General features: G+C 44.8%; 2 protein-coding genes across 2 annotated transcripts in view; both read left to right on the forward strand.

Annotated features, from left to right (window-relative positions):
• The window catches only part of RAD21 (RAD21 cohesin complex component), a 273,983-nt gene that overhangs the window by 207,442 nt on the left and 51,609 nt on the right, over positions 1–14,932 (forward strand). The gene's annotated exons all lie outside the window — the stretch shown is intronic.
• The window catches only part of EIF3H (eukaryotic translation initiation factor 3 subunit H), a 125,276-nt gene that overhangs the window by 107,248 nt on the left and 3,096 nt on the right, over positions 1–14,932 (forward strand). The window contains exons 6-7 of the mRNA XM_075270275.1: positions 6,249–6,369; positions 12,819–12,951. Of these exons, the coding sequence (XP_075126376.1) occupies positions 6,249–6,369; positions 12,819–12,951 (254 nt within the window). The remainder of the gene's footprint in view (positions 1–6,248; positions 6,370–12,818; positions 12,952–14,932) is intronic.

Genomic DNA, 14,932 nt, shown 5'->3' on the forward strand with positions numbered 1-14,932 from the left:
AGATAGATAGATAGATAGATAGATAGATAGATAGATAGGAGATAGATAGATAGAGAGATAGGAGATAGATAGATAGATAGATAGATAGATAGATAGATAGATAGATAGATAGATAGAGAGATGGATAGATAGATAGATAGATAGATAGATGGATAGATAGGAGATAGATAGATAGGGGATAGATGGATAGATAGCTAGGAGATAGATAGATAGATAGATAGATAGATAGATAGATAGGAGATAGATAGATAGAGAGATAGGAGATAGATAGATAGAGAGATGGATAGATAGATAGATAGATAGATAGATAGATAGATAGATGGATAGATAGGAGATAGATAGATAGGGGATAGATGGATAGATAGCTAGGAGATAGATAGATAGATAGATAGATAGATAGATAGATAGATAGATAGGAGATAGATAGATAGATAGATAGATAGATAGATAGATAGATAGGAGATAGATAGATAGAGAGATAGGAGATAGATAGATAGAGAGATAGGAGATAGATAGAGAGATGGATAGATAAATAGATAGATAGATAGATAGATAGATAGGAGATAGATGGATAGATAGGAGATAGATGGATCGATAGGAGATAGATGGATAGATAGGAGATAGATAGATAGGGGATAGATGGATAGATAGATAGGAGATAGATAGATAGGAGATAGATAGATAGGAGATAGATGGATAGGAGATAGATGGATAGATAGGAGATAGATAGATAGATAGATAGATAGGGGATAGATGGATAGATAGATAGGGGATAGATAGATAGATGATGGATAGATAGGAGATAGATATAGAGAACATAAATAGATGTGTGTGTAAAATATATACAGACACCATATTATAAGAGAGATAGACATAGATAAGTGGGTGTGTCTATATGTGTGTATATATAGAGATAGGTGTGTGTATGTGTATATATAGATAGACAGATATATTAAGGTGGGTTCTGCTTCAGTACCAGCACCAAATTACACCCTGGATCTGCCTCCCGTTAAATGCATCGAACCTGGACAAAAATAATCATCCTGTTCAATTTTGTAGCAGTTTCCACAACGTGAGCCGCACTTCTGGTTACTCTAATTCGTCTGACACTAAGGGTCCATTCGCACGGAGTAAACCCACACTCCTTTTGGTACAATGCAAGTGTAAAAATAAGACTCCCATTGACTTCAATGACATTTTTTTTTACATGTGTAAAAAAAAAACAAAAAAAAACGGCAAAAACAGCAATTTGTTTTTTCAGTGTTTTTTTTTTTTTTTTTTTTTTACATGTGTAAAAAAAAAAATGTCATTGGGAGTCTTATTTTTACACTTGCATTGTGCCAAAAGGAGCACTGCTCTGTAGACCGGGCACTGTCAGACACAGGGATACCTAATGTGCTTGTGTGTCAATATGTATTCTAGGGAAAGGAGGGTTTTACAACTTATTTAATTTTTTCATTATACCGTATATATTTTGTAAGCTTTTTTTTTTTTTTTTCTCACTTTATGGGAGATTTTCTATACATTACTATTGCGACTGTTTGTTTTTTTTTTGTTTTTTTTTTTGCTTGACTCAAGTATAAGCTGAGGGGGGCTTTTTCAGCACAAAAACTTAGCGGAAAAAGTCGTCTTATACTCGAGTATATACGGTAATCCCTCCCCCATGTTTCCATGCATGTGGATTTTTGACCCCATATCATTGCAGGGTTTACTATAATCTAGTGTTGCGGTTTTCCCCATTGAAATCTACAGGGAAAACCGCTTTCAGCAGAGCATCTGCATAAATAAATAACCACAGTACTTCTTGAAGGCTGTGTGGGTTTTGCCTTTAATTTCGTAACAGGCTTTCTTAAAATCCTATTCACCAGGGTAACCTCATGCAAACAAGGTAACTTACTATACATGACAAATTGACACCTGTGAATACAGCCTAAGGCCTCATGTAAGACCATGTAAGTGATGGCGCTATATTGAGCACTGTTTGACGGTCTGCTCAGTGCCTCGTGGGTCTCCGCATGTCAGATCCATTTTTTTTTCTTATGTAGAAGCTGTGAAGCATCCAATGGAGCACGCTTTATTCTGTGCACAAGAGGAAAATCATTGTATGTCGCTGGGTTTTATATGGTGGGTTGCATAGCTTCATGGAAATGCATGGCGGCCATATTTGTTTACTATGCACCCCAAAATTGATTGTGCTGAATTCACTTCATAATCCGCCCCCACACAATGGAGATCTATGTAGACCGCTAGTGCTCATATGTAAGCCGCATGTTGCCGCTCACAGAAAAAAAGAATTGACATGCCCTTTCTTCAGGCGGGTGCTGCGACTGATTCAGCCGTGGCGTCTGCCTCCCGACACCACCCTCCGGACTAGGCCCATTCATAGCGCCATACATACTAATGTGGTTGTGCCTAGTCCATTCCAAGCTGCCACTGGTACCTGAACAATGAAGGGAGCGCTGTGGCCCTTAGCTGTCAGCTAAATTAGGTATCCTGGTTCTCAGACACCATCTGTCAAATATCGACAGAAAATAATTTTTATTTTCTGAAAAAACCTGCCCCCTTGGGGCGTTTCACTTTGGACAATCCCAAAATTTTAGAAGGATCTCTTAACTATAGGCAGATCACACATTGTCCCTTTGCTGAGAACCCCAGCGATCAGCTGTGATCCACTTGGCAAGCTTGTCAGTTTCCCTGCAGCGCCACCCCAGGTGAAATTAAGTATTACATATTGTCCATTCCAGTCAATGGGTTGTCTCCTTAATGAAGGACGGGGAGACTTATAAAGCTGTTCTTTCTCTCCTGTGGCCCATAAATCAGGGGCAGCCTCTGCCCAATTCTCTAACGGGTACGGTAACGGTTAAATGACGCGGTCGTTTCTGCCTCATCTGCGTGCAGTCTCGATTCACGTCCGCAGTATCGTATATTAGTGTATGTCGTAACGTTTCTTCAGTTTTCAATATATTGCAGGAGTATTGGATTTTATGATATTTTTTCTCTTAGTTTGGGAGTAGTCCCGTCTCTTTAAGCCTGTTTCTTGCCTGATTCACGTCTCCTTTTATTAAAATAGCGTCGTGTCAGTCAGCAGCGTCCCTTATATAGGAGGACCGGGGGCGTATCGCACAATTGAGATCTGTGGAAAAATAAGGGCCTGTACACTTGGACGCTACTTATCAGTTACTTCATGTCTCGCACCACATCTGTTTTAGTTATCTGTTTCCAGGCCTCGGTTTCCTTAGCAATGGAAGCAAACACCGCGTTACCACAAAGTCCTAACAATAACTCCCTGTTCCACGGCCGCGGTCCCAGAGTTTCATATAAAATCCGCTCATACAGCTCATTTTCTTTCATAGTGTTAGTGTCGTAAAAAAAAAACTGAAAAAGTGATCTATGGCTGCGGTACACGAGGGGGATGGATGGCTCCTCCGCACAGGCCTCGCAGCTTGTACCTTGTCACTTTTGTTCCTGACAGACACGTCTATGAAGTAAATGTTAAACTTAGCACTCGGGAGGATAGGAAAACGGGAAGGAAAAAAATTCAGGTGGCAGCAAAGACGACGACGCAGATCCTCACTGATGCCCAGTCAGTCATGGAGTCTAATCTCCTCAGACGGCCACATTGATATTTACCTCAGATCTTACCTATGTGCGTCAAGACGGCCGTCAGGACAGGACGCGGGGTTAATATATACTGTAGACTGGGTGACTCTATATGTCTTTATACATATATGATATACACATACGTACGTACTCGCAAAAAACACACATATATATCCTTATCCTTACTATAATAATAATAATAATAAATATAATGTATTATATATTATTATATTATAATAATATTATTATTATTATATATAAATATGGATGTTTGTTCCACTATCACGCCGCAACAGCCGAACGGATTTCAATGAAATTTCGCACATACCTAGACTGTCACCCGGAAAAGAACATGGGCACCTCAGAATTCACGTATATCTCCTGGTTTGCCGACCGCGGGCACCAAATTCGCTGTCCGTGTAGCCTGAAGGACGTCACCACCAGGGCTCCGATTGGACCAGGCCACTGCGGGAGCGGAGCTATACAGCCACAAGCTGGCCGCACACTGACATGAACAACATGGCGTCGTGCATGCCAACATCCGAGAGCCGCACATGCCGGCATCGCTGGAGCCCGGCGCACGGCGTGGACTGGTGAGTCCGCCGGGGGTCGGCAGGGGTAGACAGAAGGGTGAGGAGGGTGTGTACACGTAGGAACAGGGTGGCAGAGGTAGGGGTGGGGGGGAGGGGTATGGGGAAGAAGGGAAGGGGCCCAGAGTCACAGGTTCAGGAGGAAGGCGGGAGCAGGCAAATGGGAGAGCGGGTAGGGAAAAAAGTGGAGAGTCAAGGGGCAAGAGGAGCGGTAGTGGGCCGGGGCTCAAAGTCGAGGTCCATCAGCACACTGGTGTTGCACGGGCCCAGTGCGCCCACACGGCAAATGCGGGGGGACCGGGGCGGCACTGCAGGTGGGGCAAGCAGAAAGTCAGGGGCCACAGACGATCCCTAAGGGCTAGTTCACACGGTGCAAAATGGTGCGGATTTTGACATGGAATCTGCCTCAAAATCCCCCTCCATACAATAGAGTCCTATGTAGACCGCTAGCGGAAAAAAGAAGCAACATGACCTCTCTTCAGGCAGATTCTACCTGAAAAAACCAATGGGAGTCAAAAAAACCACATTGTGGTTTTTAGACGCGGTAATGGCATTGACTCCTATCGGATTTTTCAGGTGGAAAAACCACGTTGTCACAAACCGTCAAAACCCACCGGACGATGTCCGGAGCGGATTTTTTCCTGACCAAATTTCTCGACACCTTGTAAACGTGTGAACTAGCCCTCAGTCTGTGTCTGACTAGAGATGAGTGAATATACTCGATCGAATACCTTGGCCTCATAGCTCCCGGCGACAGGGAAGGTGGGAGGGGCGGTAAAATTTCGATGCCCTGGAAGTGTTTTTGCATCGGGAGCTTATGCAGCTGAGGTATTCGATTGAGTATATTCACTCATCTCTACGTCAGACTATTAAGAGACCTGTCCTTTGACCGCTCGAGTGGTCACTCCTATGTGTCCGTTCATACATTTCCAGAAAGAGTAGAAAAGGAACATCTTATTACAGAAGTCAGTTTGCAGGGAGTGTATGTAGTCACACATCAGTTTTTCGGAAGCCCTCTACAATGAGGTAAACCTTAACATGATCAGGTTTTTTTTTATTCATTACAGTGCTGAAAAAAAAAAAAAAAATCTCCCATTTGGCCTTGTCTGTTCCCATGCACAATGCTCCATCCATTACCTTGTAAATACAGGCCCTGCATGAGGGAAGTTCCATAATAACAGATACATTTTTCCATTTGCAGCACATCATTAAATGTTTATGCACGTCCCAGCGCTCCCTCCTTTTTGGACGTTCGATCCCATTGTCCCGCTTTTGGATATATTATATAGACTCGCTTGGACGGGCTCCTGTGTTGGCTCCCTGAAGCATCTGTTTGGCTCCAATATTTGCAGCCGTGTGTCCACCCTGTACATTACGTGTTTGGTTACGGTACTCACAGCTGTGCGGGGAGCTTTATATAATGAACGTGTGAATGGGGCTTTATGTTGGGAGTGCTGTGTATATTAGATGGCTGCCGCTCATGGGAAACCTGTATGTTTAGGGTAGTGGGTTATATCATTTCCATGCATGTAAACGTAAATCAAAAATTTTCATTATGAGGTCTGAAGTGACACTTTAGGTTTTCGTAAGGTGCCCTTGCGTATAGAAGTCCCTTGCTTTTGCTGCGGGTATCAGCCATGAAACCTTGGCCATTTGTGCACCTTATTTACCTCCTAGCATTATAATGATCTCGGAGTCTCTGAGCCATTGAGAGCCATGAGTGGTTGGAATGACTCAGTGCAGCTTTTCTTCGTTGCTTTTACGCTGTCTTTTTAGTTGTTACTTAAATCCTCTCCTGCTTTCCTACTGACCATATTCTCCATAATGCACTAGGTGACCTTCTTGCCAAGAGTCTCTTCAGTCTTTCCCCATCCTTAAATTCTACACTATTGCTGCTTGTTGTACGTTGCTGTGTATGGTCGTCCGTAGTAAAGTGCTCTTTACTGCATTCAATGGTACCATTACATGTAAGGTCGCTGTTGAACTTTGATGATCCCACTTTGTGAATGGCGACTAAGCGCTCCTGAATCCTAATGCTTGGCTTGTTGTCCTTTACAGCAATCATCTGGAGAAGAGCCTTCAGCTGCTTATGGACCGCGTGGATGAAATGAGCCAGGATATCGTGAAGTACAACACGTTCCTGAGGAACGCCAGCAAGCAGCAGCAACAAAAACACCAGGTATGTACTTCAGAGCCGAAAGTGCTCCAGTATATGACTCATGGACAGAAGCCAGAAATATTTTAGGATATGTCAAGATGTCAGAGCCCTTCAACATGAAAGCTAAAGTGCCTGTCCTCCATAAGCAAAGAAATTTAGTTGCCAGGTTCGCCGATTGTTTGCCATTTAAATGCTGTTTTTAAAGCCGGAAAGAGGATTGGAAGTAAAATCTTTCCTATTCAGCCCTCGTCCCTTACTGTCCCTTCCTGATGGACTTTGCAAATTGTATCAAATGGCACAACTTGCACCCTGTGTAGAGAATACGCGGCTGCTTGTAACTCACTTGGTGTTTTGGTTTGTGCTGGGATTTCCTGCTGTGAGAGAGAACAACTTCATACAGTGTTAGCACTCACCAGTCCATGGCTATGGCAGAAAGCTGTGCAAAAGGTGTACTCAGTGTTTACATTGGTTAGGGTGGTTTTACACATAGAGGCAGGGGGTGGATTTAGTAATCTGTTTATACCAGTGTTTGTTTTGATCACGTGGCACGGGGTGAGAACCAGCCCGCATCCCACAGGTCCAACTGGAATAAATTTCCTGTGGAAGTAAAACTAATCTCCTTGGAAAGCCGCTTTAAGGAGCTCTCACCACTTATAATTCAGGCACACCTTAACCCCTTAAGGACCCGGCCATTTTTTGGTTTCGCATTTTCGTTTTTCCCTCCTCACATTTCAAGAGCCATAACTTTTTCATTTTTCAGTTCACAGAGTCACATGATAGCTTATTGTTTGCGCGACAAATTGTACTTTGTAGTGGCACCATTCAATATGCTGTGCAATGTACTGGGAAGCTGGAAAAAAATTCAGAATGAGATGCAATTGGAGAAAAAATGCATTTGCGCCATTTTCTTATGGGTTTAATTTTTACAGCGTTCACTGTTTGGTACAAATGACATGTTACCTGTGTTCTACGTGTCAGTACGAACGCGGTGATACCAAATTTATATAGTATTTGAAATGTTTTGATACTTTTAAAAAAAATGATAAACTTTGCAAAATAGAAAAAAATTTTTGTGTCATCATGTTCTAACACCTGTAACTTTTTCATATTTCCATGTATGGAGCTGGTTGTGGTGTCTTTTTATGCGGGACAAGATGACGTTTCTATTGATACCATTTGGGGAAAGATATGATGGTTTGATCACTTTTTATTCAATTTTTTATAGGAGGCAAAGTGTTGAAAAAAACGCTTTTTGGCGGTTTTTATTTTTTTTGCCGCTACGCCGTTCGCAGTACGGGATAAATGTTTTAATATTCTAATAGTTCGGGCATTTTGGAGCGCGGGGATACCTAATATGTTTATGTTTAATGTTCTTTAATTACTTTTATAGCTAATCTAGGGAAAGGGGGGTGATTTGAACTTTTATATTTTTTTTATTTTTTTTAATACTTTTAAAAACTTTTTTTTTTCTTCTGTTACATTTATGATCAGACCCCTTAGGTACCTTGAAACCTAGGGAGTCTGATCGCTCATACTATTCACTGCAATACTACAGTATTGCAGTGAATAGGAAAATCGCAGCACTTCTATTAGAGGCTGCCTCTGGCATCCTGTAATAGATCTCATGCAGAGACAAGCCTGGAAGCCTTCAATAGGCTTCTGGCTGTCATAGCAACCGATCACCGCCCTCTTGTGACGTTCAGGAGGGCGGCGATCGGCGAAACATGGCGGCGCCCATGCCGCCGGCGCCGTTTACACACTGCGGTCACGTTTGACCGCAGTGTGTAAAGGGTTAACAGCAGCGATCGGCTCGGGCACCGACCGCTGCTGTTATTGGCAGGTCCTGGCTGTATTATACAGCCGGCATCTGCCCTGTATGGAGCGAGCTCAGCGTGTGAGCTCGCTCCATACATCCCCATGCGACCCATGACGTACAGTTACGTCAAGGGTCGCTAAGGGGTTAAGAGGTCCTGTGGGCCAAAATTTTAAGTCTATCCCAGCCAGGGGCATCACGTGGCCCACATTGATTTTTGCCCTGTTTTAAAAAGTCCTAAAAGGGACAAAGGGGTACACCTTTGACACAAATTGGAACCGTGTGCCTAATATATGCCTCTTCTATGCTAGATTGACATATGTCCCTTAGTGAATTGCCTCCTGCTTTTTTCATAGTCCGAGCTGATCTGCTGAGGCCCGGGCGCTGTATTTCCTATCAGCGATCATATGATTTAGCTCTCTGTCACCGGGGCTAATACCACTAGCGGTACGTTTTAGTGATCGTAGTAAACAGATAAATACGGTGATCAAGTGATGAGAACCGTCGGACATTGTCGCTCTTGTTATATAGCGGTAGTTATTCACGATGTTGGGTGGCTTTATGTGCTCTTGCTGATTTGGAGACGTCCGGACTTCTTTATAGTCACTTGTCCCCCTCCTATAATGAAGCCATCCTGCCACAAGTACATAAAGTATTTTTTTAGGATTTGTTTCTGCAAAACAACAAGCTCTTTAAAGGCACTTAGGAGAGGAGCGGAGCGGCGGTCATTAAATATGTTTACAGCGTTATCTCTCGCCGAATATCACTCAGAAGAATAGAGTTTTATCACATGAAACCAGAGGAGAAAGTTCATGCATGCAGGCTCCATTTCTTCCTAATTGCTCGGGTTCTGGTTTATTACAACATGCCTAATATCTCCGACATCAATCAGCCAAATTCTCATTTGTTCCGGGGAAGTTTATTCCGATAGAATAATGTTGTTCTCTTCTAAATGTCATTTATAAAAGTGATGGCCGCCTTGTTTTATGGCCTAAATACTAGCAATATGAAAAGACTGAAATCCGGCTCTGGTTGTTCTCCTCTAATAACTGGCGGGGAAGGCTTTGTAGTTTTTATTAATTGTCCCTCTATTCGTGGTATACTGTACGTGTGCTGGTATATAGTAGGTACCATACCATCATTCGTCTCTGTCTTCTGTAGGTGACCCTACTAGATATACCGTGGCAAGGCTAATACTGGTCAGACAGGTCCACAAATTTTCATATTTGGAAAAAGAGTAGGGGGAGGGAAGCTGCTGACACTAGCAGCACCTTAACTATAGTGGCGGCAAAGTACCAAGCCTGAATTACTGCAATACCTGCTATTGGGGGACTATTTAAATGTCCATACGTACTATGGTGACAGTGTGTTGGCTGAACCTGCTGATTTTAGCTGGAGTGGTTTGTTGCCTTGTTCCCATTGGGTAGGAGTGGTCGGCTACGTTGTCTCCCTTTGGTAGCAGTGGTCGGCTGTGTTGTCTCCGTTGAGTAGGAGTGGTCGGCTGTGTTGTCTCCGTTGAGTAGGAGTGGTCGGCTGTGTTGTCTCTGTTCGGTAAGAGTGGTCGGCTGCGTCGTCTCTGTTGGATAGGAGTGGTTGGCTTCGTTGTTTCCGTTCGGTAGGAGTAGTTGGCTGCGATGTCTCCATTGGGTAGGAGTGGTCGGCTGTGTTGTCTCTGTTAGATAGGAGTGGTGGGCTGCGTTGTCTCTGTTCGGTAGCAGTGGTCGGCTGCATCGTCTCTGTTGGATAGGAATGGTTGGCTGCGTCGTCTCTGTTCGGTAGGAGTGGTCGGCTGCATTGTCTCCGTTCAGTAGGAGTAGTTGGCTGCGTTGTCTCTGTTCGGTAGGAGTAGTTGGCTGCGTTGTCTCTGTTGGGTAGGAGTGGTCGGCTGCATTGTCTCCGTTCAGTAGGAGTAGTTGGCTGCGTTGTCTCTGTTCGGTAGGAGTAGTTGGCTGCGTTGTCTCTGTTGGGTAGGAGTGGTCGGCTGTGTTGTCTCCATTGGGTAGCAGTGGTCGGGTGCATTGTCTCTGTTGGGTAGGAATGGTCGGCGGTTTTGCCTCTGTTGGGTAAGAGTGGTCAGCGACGTTGTCAAATTTGGGTAAGAGTAGTCGGCTGCGTTGTCTTCATTGGTTAGGCGTGGTCGGCTGCGTTGTCTCCGTTGGGTAGGAGTGGTCGGCTGCGTTGTCTCCGTTGGGTTAGAGTGGGTAGGAGTGGTCGGCTTCCTTCTTCCCACCGGCATGGGTTGGCTGTCTCCTCAGCAGGTGATACTAGAGGCAAGAATGGCTAGGCATTAAGCTTCCCTCTCCATATTGAGAACACATATATACCGGGCCAAGCCTTTGTGCAGTAAGATGCATCTTCACTCTGTTCGAAACGTCATAGTGATACCTCATTTGGGGTTAGGCAACGGTCCTGGCAGTCATTCTGCCCCCTCCACTGTTCACAAATTGATGAGATCTCCAGGTTCCTTTTTAAGACCCAGCTCCAACCACATTACAGTGCCCCTTAACGTAACAGCAGTCTTGTCTTAACCCAATGGTTTTGTCAGGACTGGTGGACTATCTTATGTGTATGGAGTGGGTCAACTCGACGGGAGTTTTCTGTGGATGGAAGGTTCAAGCATTAAGGCTTTCCCCATTCTGCCACCACCAAAGCTGTTTTTGCGCTGGCTTACTCCCTTTACCCTATTTAGAACAGATGCATGGCTAAGCATGCATGTCTTTGACTGAGTTGGAAAGAATACCTGTCAAGTGTTGCACTGTCACCTTGAAGTAATGTTAGTGCATTACTTATACAAGCTACAGCTTAATGCGGAGTCTACAAATGTATACATACCCTATAAACCGTTAGCTTGTTATCAGTTCAGACCGTGTTCCATATGCGATTGCACCTTTCCTTTTTCCCATGCCCCATCTTTCCTCCCCGGACCCCAACGTATTCCGTCACTGATTTCTTTACCATTAAATTACATCCCTATTATCGGATGAGAAATTCTATATTGTGTAAGGCTTCCCAGCTTCCATCTGTGGCCAGTAATATATAGATTATCGAAAATGAGCATTAATACCCCCACGCATCCCAGGCCAGGTGCGGAGTCCCACAGCACGTCGTACGGCCAATTTCTCGCAACTAATGCCTGTCACGGCCACGTACGGCTTCCAGCGTTTCCTGCAATAATGCCGCTCTCCTCCAGTGGCGAGCATGCAGATAATAAGCCGAAGCACAGCCGAGCGCAATCCCTCCAGGAGCCGCCGAGGAAAGTAAATCTAAATCATTATGGAAGGTAATTAAAAGATCAAACTTCATTTTGTGAGAGGTGAAGAACCTGTTTTACTGCTCTGTTAGCTGGAAGATGTAACGCAGACGCTGGACGCCTCCCAACGCCAACACGGGCTCTAGTCCTTGTCTATTTTTTTTTTTTTTGCAAAATATCCATGTTTGTTTTTGTTTGTTTTTTTGTATTTATCTGTTTCCAGATCTAATACTCTTTGCTTGTTACAGCAAAATATCCATTCAGGGGTAAAACTGGTTAACAGCAATAGTGGATCCGATTTGGTGTTTCCAACCGAGGTCAAATTAAAGGGTGCCTGTCAGGATGACACGGAGCACTAAACCAATCATGGGCCTTATGGGCTGAGGATTTAAAGGGATCCTATCATTAAAACGTTATTTTTTTTGTTCTAACACGTAGGAATAGCCTTAAGAAAGGCTACTCGTCTCCTACCTTTAGATGTCTTCTCCGCGCCGCCGTTCGGTAGAAATCCCGGTTTTCATTGATATGCAAATGAGTACTCTTGCAGCACTGGGGGCAGGCCCCAGCGCTCAAACAGCACTGGGGGCGTCCCCAATGCTGTGAGAGAACTATCCAGCGCCACCTCCATCATCTTCAGGAACGGCCTTTCCCTGTGTCGCCTTCCGGCGCTGGAGGTCAAACTTCTAGGCCTCAGGCAGAGCCGACTGCGCATGCCCGCGGCCACAAGAAAATGGCCGCTTACTTACTGTAAGCGGCCATTTTTCTTGTGGCCACAATCAATGGTACAGATGTTGGGAACACAAGAGAGAAGTCCAGTGCGGCACATTGGACTCTTCTCTAGGTATAAAGGTTTTTGTTCTTGGCATTTATACAGTGTATATGGGTCGCAAATCCCCTAATCCATAAGGACCTGTAAGTGTTTTAGTAGGTCCCTTTAAGAATGTCCCTCCATTCCCCGCTTAATCCTGATTGATTTGACCTGGACTAGGAGTGGGCTTTGGTTTTTGGCAAGTGACCACAATTTGCAGCATGCTGACCCGTGATATGACCAGATCTGTAGGGCAGGGGTGATCGTCTTTGGAGACCTCACACGTGGTGCGCCTGCATCTTATTTGCCTGGTACATTTGCTTGTGTATTTGAGGATAATGCGTTCCTCATGGGTAGCCTGCGCTATAACGTCTGTTCACATTTTGCTATTGATTATGTTTTAATAATAAGAATGATCACAATGACATCGTGTACGGTTTGGGATGGTTTGCTAGCACGGGAGGCAATTCCCAGAGCTGGGGGCCCCTGTCACACCCGTATTATATAGTGTAGGCTCTGGCCCCCAGATGATGTCCTGCGGTGAGAAATCCACTAATATTCTGTATAATTAACTTCATGATTTATTTTCTTTCTTTTAGTACGTCCAGAGGCGGCAGCAGGAGAACATTCAGCGTCAAAGTCGCGGAGAGTCAGCGCTTCCTGAAGAAGACGTTAACAAGCTGTTTAAGCCACCTGTACCCCCACCCAGAATGGACTCCCTTCTCATTGCAGGTAATGGATACCCTCCCCCCCCCCCCTTACATTCCAAAATAACTGGTTCTAGACGTGGCAGGTACTTGAGTATATAGCACACCATGATGGGGATGAGTCCCCCAAAAAATCCATTACAACCTTCCATGCTGAAAAACCAACATTTACAGAGAATGTTCCATCAGTCGGGGTCCTCAGAAGAGCCTCGTAATCTAATTAAAGGTCCTCATACACTTAAAGGGGTTTCCAGGATAAATAATTGATGACCTATGCTCAGTGGTAGTCAGCGATCCAATATCCAGGCTCTCGGCTGATCAGCTGAAGAGGATTCAGTGTTGAGATGGTTGCTGAAGCCTCTTTAACTACTAATCAAGCGCTGCGCCATTTGTACAGTGGCTCCGCTTTGTATTACAGCTCAACCCAATGACTTGAATGGGACTGAGCTTTGATAAGGACATGAAACCAATGAACGTGACGAGACATGTCTTCTGCTGTCTCAGACAGTGGTTCCTCCAGGATCCCAGGCCTTTCTAGATGTTGACGGAGCTGCCGTCTCTGTTCTGTTGGTTCACCGCTGGGCAAGCAAGGATAAGGGCTTGGTGGGGGTAACAAAGCTGGGAACTGTGATGTACCTATATTCATACAGTTGGGTCATATTTTGATGTAGGGATAATAAACTCGCACACCCCATCCATAATGCCCATAACATAGGTCAGCAATGGAGATCGTTGGGCAGCGTATGGCGCCCATGATATTGGTCAGCACTGGGGATAGTTGGGCAGCAGATGATGATCATGGCACAGGTCAGCACTGGAGATAGTCGGGCAGTGTGTGAAGCCCATGGCATAGGTCAGCACTGGGGATAATCGGGCAGTGTGTGAAGCCCATGGCATGGTTCAGTACTGGGGATAGTCGGGCAGCGTATGTCGCCCATGGCATAGGTCAGCAGTGGGGATAGTCGGGCAGTGTGTGAAGCCCATGGCATAGGTCAGCACTGGGGATAGTCGGGCAGCATATGTCGCCCATGGTTTCCCATTCACTTGATTGCATCTTCAGGGCCATGTCTACATCTAGCTCTTCTCTGTAGGTAATAGCATGGTAATGCCTGTGCACGTGTATCATGCTCATTTCTCCGTCTGTCTGCCCCTCTCCAGGGACACGCTCCCCTCACCCTCCTCCTCCTCTGCCGCCTCCTGGTCCTGACAAGGTTGAGGGTCTCCCACCCCTCTATAATTGCAGCCTAATTGCACGTAATGGTTAAGGAAACTATGCAAGGATCCCTTTTATACACAAAGCAAATGATTTTTAATGCGTTAACCCTTTAGATGTAACGATTTTCTTCTTGGCCGAACCCGCGCTGATGATCGGTGTAGGGTTTCCCGTGTCTATGGGATGAAGTCAGCGAGTAAATCTATGGATTACATCCTACAGTTTCCTTCTCATGTGGGGGGGCATTACTGATACATGAGGATACGACATGGCAGGCGAGGCCCGGGATTCATTTTCTCCTTAGGTGGATTCTTTTCTTTATGGGTAAATAAAGACCATTTATTATTCAGCGTACAATACAGAGGATTTCTTAGCTGTGTGTTTATATGGGGGGGGGGGGATCTCAATTATGCTTTTGGTGCTTTTCATGCACCTCAGAGACCCCGGGATACATTGTGAGTGAAATCAATTATTGTGCTGTAATTACATTGTGTATTTACATTCTAGACACTGGTAAAACAGGCGGCGTGCCGGAGCAGCCCACCGATCACTGTACAGACGCTTGTAATACATTGTGTGGTCAAGGAGAGACCCGCAGGGAAAGGGGAAGGACAGGGCGCCATTCCAAAAGATAGATTATTGGTTCTATAGAGCCAACCTTACGTATTCCATTCAAGATCAGGGGGCGCTATAAATTACACAACAGGTCCTTCTACGCTTATTTTATTTTTATTTTTTTTATTTTTTGTTGATGGGTCTTTCCTAGATTTTTTGACGACCCTAGGATAGGTCA

The sequence above is a fragment of the Leptodactylus fuscus genome, chromosome 4 (assembly GCF_031893055.1).
Source record: "Leptodactylus fuscus isolate aLepFus1 chromosome 4, aLepFus1.hap2, whole genome shotgun sequence".
Taxonomy (NCBI): Eukaryota; Metazoa; Chordata; class Amphibia; order Anura; family Leptodactylidae; genus Leptodactylus; species Leptodactylus fuscus.